The sequence below is a fragment of the Crocodylus siamensis genome, chromosome 5 (genome assembly GCF_052110815.1).
Source record: "Crocodylus siamensis isolate JL-2025a chromosome 5, ASM5211081v1, whole genome shotgun sequence".
In the NCBI taxonomy this organism is placed as follows: domain Eukaryota; kingdom Metazoa; phylum Chordata; order Crocodylia; family Crocodylidae; genus Crocodylus; species Crocodylus siamensis.
The window spans coordinates 193,064,375-193,087,237 of record NC_143399.1 but is presented as its reverse complement, the minus strand read 5'-3'; the positions used below and the strand labels follow the sequence as shown (position 1 = coordinate 193,087,237).

Here is a 22,863-nt window from a genome sequence, read left to right as displayed (position 1 = left end):
ATCTCCTGGTTTCCTAAAGCTAATTACTTTATCTAATAATGGCAAGATCCTGGGTTTTTTTTAAAGCAAAGGTTCACGCAATTAAATCTCAGCAGCAATGGCCTACAAAATCTGCTCCAAAGCCTCACTTGGCATGTGACCTTCAGCTGAACTGCTTCATTAAGCCGGAGATCTTGGAGACAATGTTTGCTGAATAAAGTCATTCCTAACTAATGCTAAAATGTCAAGGATTCATTTTCCATCCCTTTTTGCCCCTTTACTTTTTACACTTAATTATCTCTTTAATGAGCTACTAATATGAAAGCCAAGTGCAGTATTTTATTTATATATATATATATATATATAACATAACGTGTAAGACAATGCAATGAAAATGTTCCAACAGTATTTTGCCAAGTGGAGATCAGAGGCTGTGTATAATATTACATCTTTCCTACTTGTGCTCATTAGCTTTTACTTTGAAGGTCTTGGGCTGCCATTAAATTTGGATGAATTCACCGTATGATTAATAAGGGTAGTAATTTTTAATAATGGTTGTCCTCACAACCTTTTTAACACTGCCTTGAAAAATGGGAAAATAATATTATATCACTGTATTTAGCATTTCCTATACTTATGGAAACATCATCCTTAAACATGGGGAATACTGCCAATATTAAATTAATGCTATCTAGCTATTTAAAGCAACCAGCGAGCTTTTGAATGACAGTATCACAATATTTATTATGTGATGCTAAAAATATAGCATCATAGAAATGTAGAGCTGGTGTGAAGGCAGCCACCTAGTCCAACCCCATGCTCAAGGGAGGATCATCCCTAACTAACCATCCCAGTGAAGAATTTTTCTAAGAAAGCTGCTTTAAACAATAAAAAATTAAGTCCCTGTCCATAAGAACTAAAAGCTTGATGAATGATAAAATCAGTGGTGGTCATCATGGACCATATCTTGATCATATGATTTAGATGAAACTGCCCCTGACCTCCAACAAACTTGATTTGCTTTTTGATTAAAAAAAGTTCATTTTATCCCAATCGTCTCAGACCAACAGTACTCAAACTCAGGTTTTGTGATTCTCATCCATTCAAAACAGCTTATCTTCAACCATTTGCCAAATTATGTAGAAAGATGTTCTTATCATTGGTTGTTCTGAGTACTGAGGAAATAGGATGAAACCATCAAAGCTTTCTACATGTCTTTTTTCCCATTTATATACTATAGAAAAAAATTAGGACAGTTTACACAGAGTAAATATGTTATGTAATATGTCTAAACTCTTTCTCCATACAGCAATATGTAGAATTCATTGCCTGCTTTGTTGTTGTTTTATGGGACAGAGCTTAGAGCATGCAGTATACCCCTGGAAGTCCAAAAAGCCACATATAAAGGTGTGCAAGTCTGTTTGCAGTGCAGACCAGGCACAGGAATTCTTAGTAGTGCTGTGCACAAAACTCATAGGCCAAAACACTGAATTGGCCAAAAATTAGAATGTCCTCTGTATCCTTCCTGTAGTGTAGAAGTAGCTTACCAACGCAGTGGTCACTTCTAGGACTGGATTCTTTGCAACTCCATTTCTTCAGGCTTCATGGTTCTTAGTCTCATATTAAAAGAATAAAACCTGTTTTCCTGCATAGCATTCTGTACAGCGTATGTGGTCCCTTCTTCCACAGTTTAATCAGGATGACTCATATGATATTAAACCTCTTAATGAAAATAGATTGTGTTATTCCCTTTTGCAAAAACGAGAGCTTTAGGAAGCCAGATGACTGGCTTCCAAATGCCAGTAATCTAAGAAGCTTAGGATTTCAAAATCTTATTTTTGCAGGCTTTTTATATATCCAAAACCTGAAATGGTCTTTACAGAAAGGCAAGTTAAGGTTAGAAAAAGTAGTAGAAACTAAAAGTGTCTAGGGCTAATATCAGGTCAGCATAAAGGACAGTTCCAGACCTCCCATGATGCCAGGTATGTTTTTTTCTGGTTGCTGTTCCCTACACATACATGCACACCTCAATTCAGGCATAATTTTACTGGCTTCTCTTTGACCAGCCACTCCATGCTGCTACGTTACACCTAGAATCCCAGTGCTGGAAAGCATTAATTTCTACTTCTACTGTTTACAGTGTATTGGTGTGAAAAACTGGTGCAAAAAGTGAAGTGAAGATAAAGTCAAGGTGGCATCAGGAGAGTATACTTTTAAAGCTCGATATGACATTAAGTGTCAAGGCTACATGCCCTGTTTCAGACCAGTCGCCTTTTCCAAACCTGGGATAGTGATGAGAAAGTTGAACATGTAGTCCTTGACAAGTGCTCCAGCAAATTCGATCCACAAGATTTTGTGACGCCATTGGAAGGCAACAAGAGAGCAAAACCTCAGTCTTTATCATGTTTTGAAAGGGCCAATAGTACCATGATGTATCATTCTTTGTTACTGGAGGTGAATTACAATCCAAACACTCAATATGTATAGCAAGTACACATTATATATGGGCATATCGCTCTGGGTGGTACCCTTATTACAGTGACCGGAGAGCCTCTTATAGTGCCTTGAGCAAGTGTCATATTGTTAGCAATCTGATGTTTCTAGAGCAGAATAATTATGCCTAATCACCTACATCTTTGCAATAATTATCAATCATATCAATTATTTTGCATTAACTGACTTGAAGACTAATGCCTTGTATTCAAAAATGTGCTTAACTCTTCCCGACTATGTAGCTGGTCCAATAAAAGATACCACCTAAGGAAATCCTTGCCTCACATTAATTTAATGAGCATGTTTCCTAATACTCCTGTTGCTTCTATGCTGTGCTGTGATTAGCCTGGGATTTTCAGATCTGTGCTGTTTGATTTCATTGCTAACTGGTAATTTACCTCTAATAGCCTCTCTGTGTGTTTGTGTTTTAATTAGAGGAGATCTTGAAGACCTATATTGCACATTGGTGGTCTCCTGATGGCACCAGGTTAGCATACGCAACAATAAATGCCTCCAGAGTCCCCACCATGGAGATTCCTGTATACACTGGCAGTCTTTATCCTACTGTTAAAACATATCATTATCCAAAGGTGAGGGAAAATAATAACTTTAAACAGCCTTGTTGTGTTAACTTTTTGAATTTTTCATGGTTTTTGCTTCCAGCTGACTCAGCTATGAGAATATGTAATAGAGCATTTTCATAAGCAAAGCAGTAAACAGAGAAAAGATCAGTTGTTCCCTGTTGAATAGCAGTCTTCATTACTCTTTATTTGCATCTATAAAATTACATTTTTCTGATGTTGGTGTTAGTCATTCAAAAATTGAATGAGAAAAAGTACAATGTGAACATTTTCCCCTTGTACAAGGGAAAAAAGCATTTGGGTTTTTATGTCAGGAGTTCGTCTACCCATGAGTGTCTGTAAATAAATGATATCTTATTTGTTGCTTTTGTGTTTTTTATATCAAAGGGCAAATGAAGAAAATGCATAATGTAGGCATTCCTATAAAATTCAGCATAACATGACATCAGGACAGATAGTCTGTCTTTTGAAACAGGTTGCATTCTAGCTTTACAGAAAGAAAATGATAGATGGAAAAGACCTGAAGTTTAACAGGTCCATGCCAAAGAGTGTCACCAAAGGTGGGCAGCACCTTGTGCAGATCTCCATGGGTGGAGATGATTATCATTGTTCTCATATTTTTTACTGTGCAGTATGTAATTGTACTATACTACAGAGCCACTTGCAAAAGGTATCTAACCTACCTCAATCTCATGTGTTAAGGTGGGCCAAACTGAGCTACTCCTTAACATGGGAAACATGCAAAGAATTGTCAAAGGAAGAAGTGTTGATTCAGGGGGAAATGCTCTTTCCTACAAGTCAGTATTTAATCATGTCCTATTTGCTGCTAAAGAACAGCCTGCCATTTTCAAACGAGGGGTAAAACTGAAATCCTGTCCACTTGTCATAAAACATACCACAACCTTTATGAAAGGTGTTGGTCTCAGTATTTCAGCCAGATTTCATTCTAGGGGCAATCACATTTTGTCTACCTAGATTACTTATACCTCTGTGCCTACTTTAAAAGTTAGATGGCTTTTTTTTTTTTCCTCTGGATGGTCCTCTGCAGACTTTTAACACAAAAAGTACCTATACTTTGCTATATTAAATGATTGTTTTGTGTGTAGTACTTTCTGTAGTAATTTTTTATCATGGCACAGTATTTTAGGCTCTGTTCAGTTGCAGTAAATTAAAGTAATTTATTTTGAATTTCCAGGCTGGAATGGAAAACCCAACTATTTCTTTACACGTGATTGGTCTGAATGGACCTACACATGACCTGGAAATGACTCCCCCTGATGATCAAAGAATGAGGTATGTTTCTTAGTATGTTGTCCCTGCCAATCTTTCACCATAACTTTCAATCAAAAGCATTACTTTACTCCACTGCTATTAAATAATTTCAGTCTTTGCAAACCAAAAAAAACCCTTGAAACTCAGGAAAAATGTCTTTTTTTAGTGTGATTTCCTTTCCTGTTGAAATAATATTAGTTAGGATTATAATGCCTTTCTTTTGAGGGATGTCTTCTGATTGATCCAAAATCCACAACAGCAAATTCCTTAAGCATGTTATTTTTGACCGTTGTAAAGACCATGCTATAATGCAGCAAATGGAGACACTGCCATGCTAAGCTAAGACACAGGAACAACAGCAGCACACATGAAACTCAGCTGGTTCAGGACTTAAACACTGGTTAACCCTTTAACTTGGTTTTAAGCATGTGCTCAAATGTTCAAATGAACAGGGGCCTACATTTTGTGGTTTCATGGAAGCTTGAAAACAAGTCTGTAAAAAATAGTATCCCGCATTGAGGTAAGCAGTAGGACTGTGCGAAGCTTTGGTCCCTGCTTCAATTCGGCGGAGATAGAGCCCAATTTGGTGGATGAATCTCTGAATTGAAATTGAATCAGAGGACCCTTTAACCTCCAAATTGAATTGGAACCTCTGAATCGATTCGGGGAGATTCGAACGTATTCGGAGATTCGGACACAGACAGCTTTAAATGCTTTTTCTACATACCTCTGGGTAGCAGGGGCTCGTAAATGCTGGGGTGCATGGGGTGCTGTAATGCATGGATGCTGGGGTGCTCCGCAGCAGACACAAAAGTGGCAATTCCGGGTCTGCTGGGGAGTGTGCAGGGAAGCCGCCCTGGCTCTGCGACTGGTGCTTCCTGGGTCTGGGGTGGGCACCTGGGGGTCCCTGTGTGGCTGATCGCCGAGCCAGGGAGGCATGCAGGGGGGAGAGGTGGCAGTGCACTCCCTGGCAGACCCTGAAGTGTACTGGAAATAATCCCAGTCCACTTCTGGATTCACCACCAAGCACATCAAGGGCCCCCCCCACACTCCTGTGGGATGCTCCATGCACCCCAGGATCACAGCGATCACAAGCTGCGCCTGCTACCTCAAAGTATATAGAAAACACTTTTAAAGCTGTGTCTATGTCTGAATTGCTGATTCCACAAATCAGCATCAAATCTTCAGATTTGGATTCAGCTGTGTGGAATCAGGGACAGTGATTACTATCCCTGATTCAGGCCGAATCCTAATCGAACAGGGCCCACTTCACTTGGCCCTAGTAAGCAGCTGTTATAATCCATCTACCTTCAGGTCTAATTTATTGCTTTAGTTCACAATAGTCACTTCCAAGCCTAGAGACGAGGCCACATTCTGATTTCCTTAATCAGACATGTATCTGAAATGCAAGTCTAACTTCGGTGGATTTACACTGTTGCAAGTGAGAGCAGAATTAGCTTCTTTGAGACTATTAACAAATTCAGGTAAACCTATAGGCACTGCATACAACAAATGAACTTGAATGTTTACAGGGCTCACGAGTCTGGCGGAGGTAATTTTCCCTGGACATGAAATACGTAAAAAGCTAGTCTGATAGTTAGTTGAGTGCACTGTGCCACCCAAGTGGTCCCAAGCCACGAGACCTTCTGTGAGTAAGTTGTCCTCCGCTGGAAAGAGTGTCAGGATGTGCCTCGTAGTGTTTTTGTCATGTTATTTAAGTGCTCTGTTATGGATCCATTGGTACTGCAAAACCATAGATGAGTACACTCAATATGTAGGTAACAGGGCTTGCCTTTCCAAAAGGAATTTAAAGTCTACATGTAATGAGCACTGGTTCCCAGGAAAGCTCAAAACCATTGTCCTTGAATGTTGCCATTTTTCTGTTGGGGTATTGACCGGAAAAAAAGAGTAGTCTTTAAATAAAGAAAGCTAACATTGGAATTCTTCTGCCTGGCTTTATTATAACAATTGCTTGAAAGTTAATTTGTGCAACTGCAGCTTCCATGTACTCTAATAAATATGTGCAGTCTGGGGTTCATTTGCTATAATTAGTATGGATGACTGTAATGTATTTATTTGATTATAATTGATATTGTAAAAGAATGCAAAATATATCATAATTAACAATCCTTCCTGTATATTTCATCAAAAACCTAACACTGCCAGACCCCAGAACACAGAACAAGTCTTGCTGGTAAACCCATGGGGGTACATATTCATTATGCATGTATTTTCTGAAATGAGAGGATTAGTGTGATTGCATTTCATTAGACTTGACAATGAAGATAGGCTGTCACGTTGGTTACAAAAAGGATTTTTGAGGAGGAAAGGAATACTTCTTACAAGGATTTCAAAGCAGAGAAGTGTTATGTAAAACATTTAAATGTAAATAAAACTAAAGGTTCGTGACTCAGTTCAGGAGGATGATGTCACAGCTCTTCCTGATATGCTGAAGTTCCCTTAAAACAATCTTTTGTGCAACTAGAAGAGCTAGAAAATAGTTTTTCCTGCTTTTTTTCATAGGAAATTTTGAATTTGTTTCTAAAATTCCCATGCAAAAAATATTTCAGTAAAAACAACGATTAAGAAGATAAAAGAAATGTTATTTTGGAAATCCGTTTCTGGTAAAAGTACCATTTTTTAGTAAAATCTTTCTATTTGCATAAGCTGAAAACAGGATGTACTTACCCCAAAATATACATTTTTGCAGAAAAACAGTAGAAAAACCCTCTGATTTTCAATTTCATGTGCTTGTCAAAAAAGCAGCAAACTGTAACCCTAATGAAAACCCTTTGTTTCTGAGCACCAGGCATCTTTTAATTAAAAAAACAATTAAGTAGCAAATAGCCTGCTCTATTGGGCTGTACACAGTACACACAGGGCCATGAGCCAGCCTCTTACCCAGGCCTGATATCCACTCCTACTGAGGCATTACAGGCACTTTTACACATGCTCCAGGGGTGTGCTTTAATTAGAGTGGGTCCACAAGCTGCTGTAATTGAAGCACCACCACGTCTCCTGTATCAGCATCCCCACACTTAAAAATGGTGATGGGAGCACTTGAACTAAAGCTTATCAAACAAGCTTTAATTCAAGAGCCCCTGCCACAATCGGTGACCACCTGCAGATGCTGCTGGCAGTGTCGGCAGCAGCCAATCTTGGGGGGTGCCCCGCTAATCTCAGGGGGTGCCCGTGCACCCCCATGCATCCCCTATGCATCGCCAGTGCCATTCCCTATTATTACGATGCCTGCACAGTTTGGTTTTAAGTTGCTGACTCCAAGCCATCCATGTGGTTCTTAGATGGGAAATGTCTTGTGATGAAAATAAAGTCTCAGGATGAAACTGTTGTTGATGATTTATGACATGAGGCAGCCTGACCTCCTTCAGTAGCTCAGATAAATCCTGCCAAACTTTTGACTCTTTCAGGACAATTTCCTGTGAAAACAAATAGGAATTATGATAGTTTTTATCACTCCTCATCTGTATTACAGTGAAGAATTGGTGTCTCATGCTCCAGGCTGTACTACCAGTACCTCTCTCTCAATGAGTTCATCATCTAGGATTATTACAGGGTACAACAGATGAGCAAACCACACAACTTCACAAAGGAGACTGGGTACCTGGATAAATGAGGATTTTCCATATTATGCAGAAGTCTCATTTTACAACTTGCCTACTCAGAGAGAAGTAGTATGGCTTAGTGCCTTGGCTGATAACCTATGATTTCCAGGACCCCGATTCCAGATTCACCATATTTCTGGATATGTTACTGAGGCCAGATACTAGGGTGCCTAATGGGACTTAGATGGAATTTACATCCCTGCATGTCCAGGAGAGCTGGTTGTATTTTAAAGAAGTCTTACAGAGGATGCAGGAACAAACCTTCCCAATGAACATCCCAATAAAGCTCATCGCAATCAGGTTCTGGAGGACTGGAAAAGGGCAAATATAATGCCCATCATGAAGAAGGGAAGATGGAGGATCCAGGGAATTGCAAACGAGTCAGTCTCACCTCAGTCCCTGGAAAAATCATGGAACAGATCCTCAAAGAATCCATTTGTGAGCATTTGGAGAAGAAGGTGATTGGATTCACCAAGGACAAGCCATGCCTGACCAACCTGATTGCCTTTTATGATAAGATGACTGGCTCTGTGGATGTTGGAAGAGCAGTGGACAAAATATACCATAATTTTAGCAAGGTTTTTTATATGGTTTCTCACAGCATTCTTGCAAACAAGCTAAGGAAGTACAGGCTGGATGAATGGACTGTAAGGTGGATAGGAAACTGGCTGGATTGTTGGGCTCAAAGGGTAGTAATCAATTACTTGATGTCTAGTTGGCAGCTGGTATCAAGTGGAGTGCCCCAGGGGTCAGTCTTCGGATTGGTTTTGTTCAGTATCTTCATTAACAACCTGAAAGATGGGATGGAGTGTACCCTTAGCAAATATGCAGATGACACTAAGCTGTGGGGAGTAGTAGATATGCTGGGGGTAGAGGTAGGATTCAGGGAGACCTAGACAAATTGGAGGATTGCACCAAAAGAAATCACATGATGTTCAACAAGGACAAGTGAAAAGTCCTGCACTTAGGACAGAACAATCCCATGTACTGATACAGGCTGGGGACCGACTTGCTAAGCAGTAGCTCTGCAGAAAAGGACCTGGGGTTACAATAGATAATAAGCTGAATATGAGTCAACAGCGTGCCTTTATTGCCAAGAAGGCTAATGACACACTGGGCTGCATTGGTAGGAGTGTTGCCAGCAGATTGAGGGAAGTGATGATTCCTCTCAATTCAGCACTGCTGAGGCCATGTCTGCAATACTGTGTTCAGTTTTGCCCCCTCTGTCCCACCCCCCCTACAAAAAGGATGTAGACAAATTGGAGAGAGTCCAGCAGAGGGCAATAAAAATGGTTAAAGAAATATGACTAATGAGGAGAAGCTGAGGAACTGAGCTTATTTAGTCTGGAGAAGAGAAGAATGATGGGGGATTTAATAGTGGCATTTAACTACCTGAAGGGTAGTTTCAAAGAGGATGTAGCTAAACTATTTTCAGTGATGGCTGATGATGGAACAAGTTGCAGCAAGGGAAATTTAGGTTAGACATTAGGAAAATACTTTCTCACTGGGAGGGTAGTAAGTACCTGGGACAGATTACCCAGAGAGGTGGTGGAATCTCCATCATTGGAGGTTTTTAAGACCCGACTAGACAAAGCTTTGGCTGGGATGATCTAGTTTGGGATGGTCCTGCCTTGAGCAGAAGTCTGGAGTAGATGTGACCTCCTGAGGTCCCTTCCAACTCTAATTTTCTATGATTCTGTAATTACGAAAAAAAAGTGATCCAAATCAACCCCACTTAAAGGCCCCCCAACCACTTAGGTGCCTAGATTTGTTAGGTATTTCTATTTCAGCTTGAAACGATCCCTACACATTTGGGCATGTTCAGATGCAATCTCAACCGCTGTCTGGGCATCTCACTCCTGCCCAAATTCTGTTGTGATCCAAACCCATGCTAGTAGGCACCTATATCCCTTTAGGCAAGGTCATTGCACACCTAGTGATTGTTTGATACTCCAAGTATGCACAAAGTACATTACAAATACAGCTGGAGAAGGTAGTGGGGTGCCTCACATCTTTTGCCCACTTGGGTTCCACTTCCTTCTCTGATGTTTAGAAGGGGAAATGATACCAAGATCTGAAGTTGCTGCCTGCTAGTCACCGTGAGTCATTTCAAATTTTAACATGTGTCCTCTAAACTCTATTCAAAAAATGTTGCCAGCAACAATTTGCCCTAAATTCACAAAATTTGTTTCCCCCTTTTTTTTTAATGCAGCTGTATTTTACCTCCTAGGAAACATGCTATTGCTGATCTCAAGTAAAATCACGCTTGATTTCAAGTGCTGACTTTTCAAGATACTGTTACCCAAAGGCTCCCTGTTCCTGTTCTTCAGTGCTGTCCATGCAGAAGCTAAACACTTTTCTTATTTTTTCCAGCAAATTTATGTGCCAAATATTGCTAAATTGGTTTCCAACATGTTGTTTTGCTAGGAAAATAGATCTTTGTTGCTTTTGCCCTTTTTGTTCAGTACACACAGAAATCCTTGCCAGAAGACAGAATGCTCTCTAGTGATACAGCACACTAATCCCAATGAGAGCAACAACTCCTTATACATATTTTATATCAAACAAATGAACTACTAAATGTTTTATAGACTGTGCACCATGAAAAGTCACTGTATTATAATTTAGGGATGCCTTTGGCCCATCAGTCAGTTCAATGAGAGCTCTACATTTTAGATGCAGCTGTAGATTTTTGCAGATCCATGACTGAAGGTGGAAATCTCCCAGTACCACCCCTGACTGGTGGAGAGTTTGCACCTCCTATTATATTTGGATGTTAGCCCATCTCTTCCCTCTTAGCCTATTTATTTGTATCCCCAGTTGCTTCACTTTGTCTTTTACAAATTCTTTAGGACAAAGTCTATTATGTATTATACGGTTGTTCAGCCTAGAAGAATGGGGCCCAATATGGTTCCAGTAAATACTGGAGTGATGATGATGACAAAGGGATTTGGAACCTTATTCTTATTTTTGGCCGATTCATTCTTACACAGCTTCATTGACTACTTTCTACTAATGTTTGTGGTATTAAACGCTGCATAACACTAGTTCTGTATGAGCAGGTCTCCACTGCTGAGGAGGCTCTGTTGTTCTGTAACCCAAGTCATACATTCAAATGGGAGGTTACCATATATTTCACATACAACATTCACCGTTTCCCCCAAAATCAGCTCCATAAATTTGTGGTGCATGCAATAAATGAAGAAAGTCGGGTTTTTTGCCTGGGGTAGAAGCACCGTGCTTTGATTCCTGATCCACAGTGTAGCACAGTGTAGGAGGTGTTGAATTGCTCTTCAGGAGTTGAGGAAGTCTATTCCTTTACTGACTCATTGTTCTTTACTCCAGAGGTGTTAACGATTATTTTTCATGCTTGTGATGTTCCATTAATCAAGCTAACCTTTCTAAGGACAATTTTGCTCTCTGCAAGCTACTCCTGGTTTCTCTTCTCCCATTTCACAGCCTTGGACACACTTTAGTTCTTTTCAAAGCTGTACCCAACAGCTTGGTTTCAGCTTCAGTTAAGCAAGAAAAGCAGGGTAGGTCATGTGAAGATTAGGCTCTGTCCCTGCTTTGTGCAGTTATAACTCTGAAAAAAACCTTTTATTCCCCCCCCCACACACACACACACCTTCTTTCTGCTTTTGAAAATCAAGATGCATATTATATTTTGGGGCATGTTATACATGGTAAAATACAGTAGTTTGATTTTTACATTCTTTAGCTGAGCCGGACATCTTGAGTCAGATTCATCAAACTATTTTGCCTTTTTTTTTGTTTTTTTGTCTTTGCATGTACGTAGATTTGTAACTTCATACACTTTCCATGCATCCTTTTGTAGTCCTATTGCTCTTTAGTAGTTACCCACTCAGCTGGCAACTAGAGTAGAAATTTGGAACTTACACGTAGAGCCCTAAAATATATCATCTTCCAATGCATATATAACTAACCAGAGAAACATTGAGACTTAGAGATTTTTCCTTCCCTTCCTGTTCATACTAGGATCAACAAACTCATCAGTTGGTTAAGTGGCAAAATATTGTAGCATTAGCATCTCTGGACTGCATGTTGCTGGTCTAGTCCTACAGAGTGATAGCGCTCTATGTATGTTTACATGTTTTCAGGGACTACTACATAACCATGGTGAAATGGGCAACGAGTACCAAAGTGGCAGTAAACTGGTTAAACAGGGCTCAGAACGTCTCTATCTTGACCCTCTGTGATGCCACCACTGGAGTCTGTACAAAGGTAAGAAATACACTTCAGAGCCATTTAAAAGTACTTACCTTTAATATTTGTGATCTGCACTGGGAGAAAATATTTAAACCATTTTATTAGAAAGTGTGTCAGACTGTATACAGATTTGTACATTGCTTTAGGTAGACACACATTTGCTTCAGGACATAGTAACATACCATATCTGAATTTACTGAGCAAGGGAGGGGTTCTGCGCTCCTAGTGGATCTATAGAAAGCCAGTCTCGGTCTGGCCTTCCACATTGTTTGTGCCTGTTTACGTGCTTATGGTATATTAATGTAGATAGAAACACACACACACACACACACACACATCTAACAGTGCTGTTTTTAACTTGAGAGTCCTTTTACCACCTGAGTTAATGTAAATCAGAGTCCAAACACATATTTTGGACTGATTCAGGGAAGCTTCCCCCAGTGTAGATTCAGTTATGCCACCAGAAATACCTGCATTGTAATATAGATGATTTCAGTACAGATACATAGATAACGTTCTAAAGTGGCAAAACTCATCTTCATTCGGGGGAAGGCAGGGTAGATTTGTACCTCATAGTCTAGCTAAATCAGAGATGTATAGCATAAGCTTTTGTGCTTCATCAGCATCCCTTCTCTCTGCACATTCAGGGGGATCTTTCTATGTAACTATATCTGTTTATAAGCTTATGCAGTGCAAACCCTTTGTGCATGCAAGGTCTATATGAAGATCCTGGGAATAGTGCAATAACAAGTAAATTACTGCCTTACTTCAAGGAGCCATGTGTCTTTTGAATTTCCTTTTTGTCCATATGAATAGCATGTCTTCCTATATGAGACTTTGCTTGTTTATTAGAAAGCAACAATAGAAGAACAGGCCCTGGATTATATTCCTGAACAGCACGCTTGAACAGTTTCTCAGTGCTTGTTCACAACCGTTCTGACTCAGTCAAACTGCTTTCTGCACTGATGAGCAAAATGAAACACATGCAAACTGTTATCTAATTATGTCATTTCATTTTAGAAACACGAAGATGAAAGCGAAGGCTGGCTGCACAGACAGGTAACAGTGATCTTCCTAACAGAATGTAAAATATACAGGCTCTTTTTATTGAACTACGGGACACCTTTGCCTAAAATATCTGAGATTTCTTTTTCTCTAGGAGGCTCTACTAGTTAAAACCATGGGGTGCCTATACACATGCTCTGATGTGTTCTAATTTGATTGAGTCTGCTGCAGCTTTCTAATTAAAATGCTCCAGTGTGCTGCAGTGTCATGTGTATTCAGCATCCCACATTTTAAAATGGTAGCAGGCACTCTTTAACCAAAAGTCATTGAATGAGCTTTAGTTAAAAGGCCCCCATGGTCATTTTGAAATGCAGGATGCTGAATACATGTGATGCTGCAGTATTTTAATTAGAGTGTCTGTCTGAGAGCTGCTCTAATTAAAACACCCTGCACCCCCCCACCCCGAAGCAAGTGTATAAATGCCTGAATTCCCAAAATATATTTGACTTGAATATAAGCTACCTGAAAAACTACTATTGAATGAGTCACCCCTGCACCAAAAGCCAAGCTAAGACGGATCAACAGCATAAGTCCTCAATAAAATCTTATTTGGGGGCTGACGGTTGTATTAATTGATGCAGTGGTCTTCCACACAGGAGATAATCAGAATTAAATGATTGAAAAAGCAAGTTTAAAAAGGACAATTAGATGAATCCTAAGTAATATTTGAGAGCTCCTTAGTTACCTAGGAACTTTTGAAATGTGACCTCAAATAAACTATTGCAGATACTTTAAATAGAAGACAAGAGGAAAGGCAAAAAAAATCAAAATGGTAAATTTAAGCAACAGTTGAAACCATGAATGCTTACAAGGAAACCTAGAGCATTAAATTGGAAGGGAGCTCCTGGGACATCAAGTCCAACCTACTTCTCTCACAGGGACCAAATTTTTTAGAAACTCTGTCATAAGACAATCAAGTTTGTACTTCTAAATTTTACATCTTAGTATATCAGCTCAAAAATCCACTTCTGCGTCTTAAAAAAGAGGCTGAACTGAGTATAAGCACCAAGGAAAAAGAAGTGAAGGTCAGTTAGAAACTATAAACAAAGAGTTTAAATTAATTAAAATTATGATTTATTTTCTAAATAATCATTAGCATTGATCCATACAGGCCCTATTCATCCAACATAATTATTGCTTTCTGAAGTGTAAAAGTTTGTGATAACTAATGACACTACCTGAGTGTTAGTTTAGGGAACAATCTCAGAGTTGATCGAGTTCCTTCTCAAAGAGAAGCTATTGGTATCAATCTGTTTTCTGTGGCCTGAGTGCCTGACACACAAACATGAGTAAAATAAAGAACCCATGCTGGATTTCCTCATGCAGAAATGAAGTACAGCACAAATTCGCCGTGATTGGTACAGAAATCCTAAGAATCTAGGAACTCTGATACATAATGAAACCAATATTCCCCTCAGTCTAGAGACTTTCCTTCAGCAATGTCTCATACATGGTCCATGTAAAAACTAACTTTATAGTTAGTCAGATACCCTGAACTAAAATCTTCTTTTCTCTACCGGAGTTCACGTATAGAGAAGACAAATAAAAACACCCAGTATAGCTTTTATCCCCACAATGCAATATATATATTAGCCTGGATATATCAAAAATAGTTCAAAGCTGGATCTATTCAAAGGAAAACAAAATTAAATACCTCTATTTTAAATATCACAAGATTCACTGGGAGATCTATTTTTGTAAGTATGGAACCAGTTTAAACCTCTTCCCTTCCACTTACTGCAACATCTGTCATGCTGTAACTGAACCTAGATATGTACATTTAAAGTACAATACCCTGACTGGGTGCTGAGACTTCAGAGGACCTGGACTGAGACGCATGTATACCAGAGTAATTTATAACAATTTTGGATATCAGTTTAAATTACACCAGGATCTAGAGTGAACAGAAATGCAGCTATCCTGGAGTAGATACTTCAGTATCTGCATACAGTAGATACTATTACGATGCTTCACCATTTGGTGATAGAAGAGTGGATTTGCCACGAACAAATTGGTACCTCATGGTAAGTTGTGAACAAATGACGTTTATACCAGTTTAACTTATACCAGTGCACTTTCACCCTGACTTTTCCCAGGATAATTTCATATATGATTCAAGTAAGTTACAGTAGTGGAGGACTCTGTATGTTGGCCACTTATTCCTGTTTGACACTAGTGGAATGATGTTATATATCCAGGTTCAGCATTGTTTTTCTGGTAGTATAAGTCAATACTTAAAGTGTGAATACTAACAAGTTTAAAGATAATTTTAGGTATTAAGTGACTTGCATTATATCGTGTGTGCTACAAAATGGCTAATTCTATTGCTTCTCCTCCATGCAACAAAAGCTGCACCAGGGTTTAGAGAACCCAAGTTGTTTGTTTTAAACCAATGAGTTTGATATTCCGGTAGCGTGCTAAAATATTCATCACAACAGGGTTTTGAGACATTTGGCACAACTGTGCAAATAAGTCCCAGCTGGTTTTCTAGGAGTCAGGAAAATAATGTAGAGCTCCTTGAATTTAAGTTCTGGCAATGACACTCTGCTAAGTTTCTGTTTTAGACTACCTGTATGATTATTAGGTTATTTCCTTTTCCTGTTTTTTTTTTTCCCTCCCATGTTTGTGAATTTAGATAACTATTTTAGCAGATGTGACCAAATATGTATGTTGAACCGCAAGCATTGAGCCCAGCTGGAAATGAAATTCATATTTCAGACCTAATAGTGAGTCAGCCAAGTGATCAGGACTTCTTAGGCTGAGAGGAGAACCTTCCCAGGAGCAGGAGACAGTAGCAAATGACATCCCTGTGATTCTTGTCCAGAGATGAGAGCAATTCCTTTCCGTGCACAGCTAGCTTAGCTGTGGAAAATGGCTAATTTTCTGAGTGTTCAAACCAGAACATTCAGGCCTCACACAGGCACTCAGCTGCACTCCAGAATGAACATTTAGGTATCTGAAAAACTAGTTGCGTGTGCAACTGCAATAATGCTATTGTTAGTCACTTCTGCCAGTCGCTGAAGGTGTGCAGAACACTGCCAAGCTTTTGCCCAGGTGAGTTATGAACCTAAGTCCCATTTTAAGAAGGCACTTGGACATTTAAGAGTGCAAGTATATAGTTTCAAAAAACTTCAAGTTCCTTTCTAAAAGCTCCTCAAGTCACTTTTGAAAATGAACTTGATTCCTGAGTCATGTGGGAGTTTTTGAAAAGTTTTTGTATTACAATTTAAAGACAGATTTGGCCTCCTTTGGCCCCTATCATGGGGAGTTTGCAAAGCATATTAGGCATGAAGTAACAAAGAGAAAATGACAATAAACTGGAGGCAGGATGGGAGAAAGATCAGTAAGGTTACATGGATGCTCAGCAAGGACTAGTGCCGGGAAAATTCCCCTGGGATTTCATGCAAACCCAACCAACAGGTATGGGTTTTAAGGAAGGCCTTCACGTCATAAACTGAAAGTGTTTTAATGCTCAGTCAGGTAACTGGGTGAAAATTAATGGCTTCTGAGGTGCAGGTTAGATTGGAGGATCTAATGTTCCCTTCTGTCCTGAAACTGTATGAATTAATTGTATTTAAGTACAAACACTTAGAGATGCTAGACCACCTCAGAGTTTGTCTTTGGAAGAGGCTGGAAAGAATGTAACCATTCAAATCTCCTTCATGGGAAAACAGAATATAATTGATCAGTGCATAGATCACAAATATATTACCAGTGTTTCAGAACATTTCTATCAATCATTAATATTCGTACCAATATAACATGGTGAGGATTTGGCATTAGGCTCCCAAATAAAAGTGACCTAATTTTTATTAGTGCTGTCCACATGTAGCTCCCACTGACTTTGGTAGCATTTGTTGGTGCCTATCACTTCTGAAGATCAGACCTCTTATGTTTAGATACCACCATGTAGGCATAGGGGCATGACTTTAGGGACTCACCCTGGCAAATATTGTCCTTTATCTATATCTCTAATGAGATGCATAGATAATCTGAAATAGTAATTGTTTCCAATTTTTCATGTTCCTTGGCTGTAAAAACCTTTGACCTGAGGCCAATGAGGCAGTTCTTTCCAGGAAGCAAGTGCAGTGGTCATAGGTAAAAAGTTGTTCTTCCTGGAAAGCAAGGGGAAGGGAACACCGGCAATTTTCAAATGCTGGTTTTGTATGAATATTAAGGGGGTTTTAAGTCAGTGAGAGTTTTGCATTTGACTTCAGTGCAGCCAGAAATTGCCCCCTTACAAGATAACCCACAACACCTCTCACATAAGCTAAACACAAATCTTCTCTTCATTTCCTTCCCCTAAGGTGCATTCTTTATACCAGCTCTCCTGTTTCCTTAAGTGCCTTGGCTCAGTCTTGGTCCTAGGCTGAAGAACATTTCTTAGCTTTTTCTTTTTCAGTCTCTCAAATTCCCATTGTCACAGTATAACAGTCCGCTAGTGATTCATGCATAGCGCAACTCGCGTTTTTCAGTGTAGTTTCAATGGTCTGGAAACTAAAAATGTGGCTGGCTTTGTAACCTTTTGCACTCGCCTTTCTGTGTTGTTTTGCATTTAGAAGCGTTGAAGTATAGAAATGGTTCTCCACATTGCTGTCACCATGTACTTCCTAGAGACCACAGAGCACAGCAGGGACAGAACTAGGTCTCATTATTCAACAGCATGGGCTCTATCAATAGAGGTAGAGGAAAATCTCCTTTAGCAGAGAGTAGCACCGGGCCTATGGCACTTAGTTGAGCAGTTCTTCTTTCATCCAGTAGAGGGGAGTGATACACAGAGACACACACACGTGTGCTAACCAATTCGTGACAGCACTTATCTTATGTAATAATATTATTGGTGGCAGGCCCTCTGGCCTCAGAGATGGACATCAACATATTGTCTCAACCTCACAAATCAATGCGGGGGGAAAGAGCCTCAGGGGTGAATGAGGCAGGCATCTTAACACCATAGCCTCAGGGATAAAAGTGGTAGGGGTGGGGGTGAGCTTGCTCCCATAGTCCCAGGGATAAGGGGCAGGTGAGCAGGCTTCTTTGAAAGGCTCGACACTTCTCACTAATACGAAAGCACAATAGAGACATTGGAGCAAATCATACAAATGCTAAGCCCAGAAAAAAAGTGAACGACGAAGTGTTAAAAAGCTGCAGTTGGCTATCACATTCCTGTAGCTGTTGCTGAAACGTTCAGACCATGTTTGAATTCAAATCCGTAGTGAAGCCATTGCCCTGAGACATTGTGAATGAATGCGACTTCCACCAAAAAATGGACGTGGCACCAAAACCCACACAAGCAACTCCATTTGTTGCAAGGCCAGAATGGAGGTGTGCCAGGCAGACAAATGAGAGGGCATCAACGCAGCTATGAAAGGAAGGCTGAGTCCTTGAGATGATTGGTCTGTGTGAAACTATATGACCCCTGTCTGTATAAGAAGCAAAAGCAACATAATTGTAATAAAGCTTCATGCAGCAATAAATAAGTGCATATCTGACTTTACCTCAACCCAGCCTGAGAGCTGCCCACTTTTCTGCCAGTTTGCATGCAGAACTGTTATGGCAGCAACAAGGTTGGAGCTCTGTTTTGCTAGGTGTTGTATATGAAAACTGTAAGAGCCAGTCTTTGCCTCAAACAGCTTGCCAACCTAACTAAATAAGGTGGGAGGAAGAAGGGAGACATAAAGCGATTTGCCCCAGGTCACATGTCAAGTTCAATGGTCAAGATGAGAACATAACCTCTTGAATTGGTTGATCTTGCCTCTCACCAAATGTGCAACTTCTTCCACCCAGTTTCCCCCCCAGGAAACACAATTTACTCATCTGTCCATTCCTTAAAATACTGTGGGTGGGGTTATGCTCATGCTGAGTCTCTATAACACAACTGCTGAGTTTGTAATGAAAATTGTGACTATATTAACAGGACGTCTGTCCATGAGCAGCTGCATCCAAATAGAGTGCTCATAACATCAGCGAACCACTGATGGATGGTTGTAATCATTTGTATGGTGCACATCCTTCCAGCATGTCTCAGAATAGGTTCAGTGGTCTGTTAAAGCAGTCTGTTCAAGGTCTAGTTTCATTGCAGAGAAACATTGCTAGAATTGATAGTACGATAACCATAGGCACAGCAATATGGGGTGAACCTACAACTGACTTCTCTGGAGCTGTGCCTCTTTACACCAGCAGATCATTTGGCCCACATGATGAGAGGCTGAAAAAAATAGGACGGTTTAGTCTGAAGAAGAGATGACTGAGGGGAGCTTCAGATTCATAGAAAAGTAGGGCTGAAAGGGACCTCTAGAGGTCATCTAGTCCAGCTCCCTGCCTGAGGTAGGATCATCCCTATCTATACCATCCCATATGAATCCACTGTCTGACCTATTAGCAGCCACAAGACATAACACCTTAATCTGCTACAGCTAAGGTATGGGGACCATTGTGGCCGATGTCCTGCTGCTGCAAAAGTAGCTAAAATACATTTGAGAGATCCCAGAAAGATGGCCACACCATTCCTCTTTCCCACCTCTCCCTCCCCCATTACAGAAGAAGACCCCTCACAACCCATACCAATTCGATCACAGGGTAAAATTTCTTTGGTAAGTCTTCAAATACCTGAAAAACGATTACAGAGGAGAAGGAGATAGACTTTTCTCCATGACTGTAGGAGATAGGATTTATTTAGGAGCAATGGCCTCAGGATTCAGCAGGGGAAATTGAGGTTGGAGATTAGGAAGAACTTTCTGACTATGAAGGTGGTCAAACAATGGAACAGGCAACCTGCAGAAGTGGTGGGCATTTTCAGCTCCAGGTTGGATAGACATGTGGCTGGGATCATTTTGGTGGGATGATCCTGCCCTAAGTAGGGGGCTGAACTATGTCCCTTCCAGCCACAGTTTCCTCTGATCCTACATTATTTTGCCATGGGGTTTTTTCCTCTTCTGACAAGGACTCTGAAATGAAGCATGTAGATTTTCAGATTTAAAGTTCTAGGAGATATTCAAAACAGATTAAACTTACTTTTGTGACATTTTAGCAAGCAAACAATGGCTATGCTTCTTTTAAAAAAGGACTGAACACTAAGCAAGGAAAAATAAAAATGAAGCCAGGCACTTTAGAACCCCCAAAGTAGCCCTTTTCGATCTAATGCTAATGGAAAGTGAAATAATTAATAGCTAATTAACAACGGGAACTAAAGAACGAGCAGCGTGTCAGCAGTTCTGAAAAGGAACTACATTTCCCGTGGAAGGCTCCCACATGCCCAAGGGCTGCTATACACACTGTTTCATTTCCTTCTGCAACATGCAGGATCTGTCTCAATGGAAGTTGTATAATAACAATAAAATAATTCCCTGTCTGCTCAAGCTGTTGTTTTTTCATCTGCATTAGTTTGGTATGGTATTTTGAGATGTGGTCGTAGTGAAGCCTGGGTGTCAGCCACATCTGGTGAATCGTTAGCTGCTGAAGACCCAGGAAGGCTGAACAAGAGCATCCCTCTATTGAGCGCTTCAGAGGGGGAAGCACTTAACAAGCACAGCCCAGGATAGGCGGAGTGGAAGAGTCTTGTCTCTACTTGATGAATGCATGATGGATTCTTCTTCAATATACTTCATATCTGGCTTCAAGAGATTAAGTTTTTGCTTTAGCAACTGCCCTTGTTGCCATTCAAGAGCTGGAACAAAAGAGCTACAACTAGCCTCAAAAGGCAGAGCTAATGATTTTTGTCGCCATTAGGTACTATATGTATCAAAGTCTATTGCAAGCCCTTGTAGTCCGCTCTGTAACCATCTCCTGGAGTGGAAGGCCCCCAGATGCCTGTGGATTCCTGTAGTATAAAAGAAAAGAAAGCAGCCTCCAGAAAAGAATGGGTTGCCATGTGCACTGTTTGATTTCCTTACACAGAACCGGGTCTCTGCCTGACTGAAAGTCATAATAATCACAGGAAAATCAATCATCTGGTCCACCTGGGAGCTTTGTGTCAAAGACATTTTTGAAAGACATTCTTTTTTCCTCCCGCTTGTAAATAATTTTGCAAATTAATCATCTGCACGGAGGTTGGAAAGGAGACCAAATTAGATTCTGAAAGACGGGCTGGGGATGTTTCTTTAAGGACATGTATGCAAAATGATACGCAGCCCAAAGCAGCTCTTCCAGCTGAATAAACAAGATTGGCCAAACAAATATCACCCAATTGCAAACCTGTTTAAGGTCTATATTCCAGTTGTCCCCTAGCAGCCTTCTCTCCATGAATGTATGAGCTATTTTTGCTTTTGCAAATGGGTATTGACTTTGAAGCCACGAGTGCTGCTTTGCTGCCAGTTTCATTTTGCTCCCAGAAGAGGCCAGCAAAAAGATGGCTGGTTTTTTCCTCAGCAAATAAAAAAAATGCAAAAGTTATAAGAATTTGTGTCTATTTTTCTGTTTCTAGAAGGCCTTATGCTCTTAAACTGTTTTTAGAAAGCACATCTTACTTCCCTTCAAATTAAATTAACATTTGTTTTTACCAGTAAAAAAAAATCCCCAAACATGAATGATAATTCATCGTGTGTACTTGACATTTGCAGAATGAAGAGCCAGTCTTTTCGAAGGATGGTCGGAAGTTTTTCTTCGTCCGAGCCATTCCTCAGGGTGGACGAGGAAAGTTCTACCACATTGCCATGTCCTCATCACAGGTGAAACGCCCACTGTTTACGTTGTAATTGTTAATTAGAATTGATTAGACTGTGTTATGAATATCATATCTGTGTTAAGACCAGAGACATAGCAGTACGTGCAGGGAGGACCTGGATCCCTCTCAGAATAAGTATTTGCTTCTTAATTCAAGTAAATGCCAGCGGTAGTGGATAGCTAGTCACCAGCAGATGATGCAGCTCACTTCGAATATAAACTTTTACAAATGTCCAGCATGTTTCAAAGAATCTCCCTGTTTTGTATATTTTTTTTTAATAAAGCACCTCCTTCATCGGTCAGTGAATCACACGAGAGGCTATTATCTGCAGGGCAGATGCTCTCTAGGCAGAACAGGTCATAGGAAAGAATTGTAATCTGTACTCTATCCAAGTCACCCCATTACCGCCAATGGAGTTTTGGAAAGGATCGCTCTTTTTCTTTTTTTAACTATTCTTATGCCTCTAAAGAAATATTTTGTAGCAATTCACCAAACAATGGTTTATCTTAAACCATGGAATCATGTCGGCTTCATATTTTGAGAGCAAAAAAAATAGACTTTGATAGAATTGTTTGGTGGTCTTCCTTGCAGAAAGAAGAACTCTCATGCTTTCTGTTTTTTGGCAGCCCAACAGCAGCAGTGATAACTTACAGTCTATTACATCTGGTGATTGGGATGTAACAAAGATTTTGGCATACGATGAAAAGAGGCATAAAATGTAAGTAAAGTGGTGGGTGTAAATGACTGAATGAAGAGGCTCCCAACTTTTAGCTTCTGCTTCTACAGCTGGTTGCTCTACAATTGCCATTTTGAAAATATCTGAAGCCTTTTTATGTGTAGAGATAAAAGCATAGGCAAAAGAAAAGTGTGGGCTACATCTGATTTTGGCTTAGGTACTAGTTTAAACTGGAATATATCAGTTCAGTCTTGCTTTATGTTTTTCTTTTTTCCCACTCATGCT

The 22,863-nt window shown here is 40.0% G+C and overlaps 1 protein-coding gene across 5 annotated transcripts in view; it reads left to right on the top strand.

Annotated features, from left to right (window-relative positions):
* DPP6 (dipeptidyl peptidase like 6) overlaps positions 1-22,863 on the top strand; it is an 842,266-nt gene that overhangs the window by 758,962 nt on the left and 60,441 nt on the right. For all 5 annotated transcript variants that reach the window (XM_090047677.1, XM_090047678.1, XM_090047674.1 and 2 more), the window contains exons 9-14: positions 2,908-3,062; positions 4,249-4,346; positions 12,070-12,193; positions 13,199-13,237; positions 21,799-21,906; positions 22,529-22,620. In XM_090047677.1, coding sequence (XP_089903803.1) covers positions 2,908-3,062; positions 4,249-4,346; positions 12,070-12,193; positions 13,199-13,237; positions 21,799-21,906; positions 22,529-22,620 — 616 coding nt within the window. The remainder of the gene's footprint in view (positions 1-2,907; positions 3,063-4,248; positions 4,347-12,069; positions 12,194-13,198; positions 13,238-21,798; positions 21,907-22,528; positions 22,621-22,863) is intronic.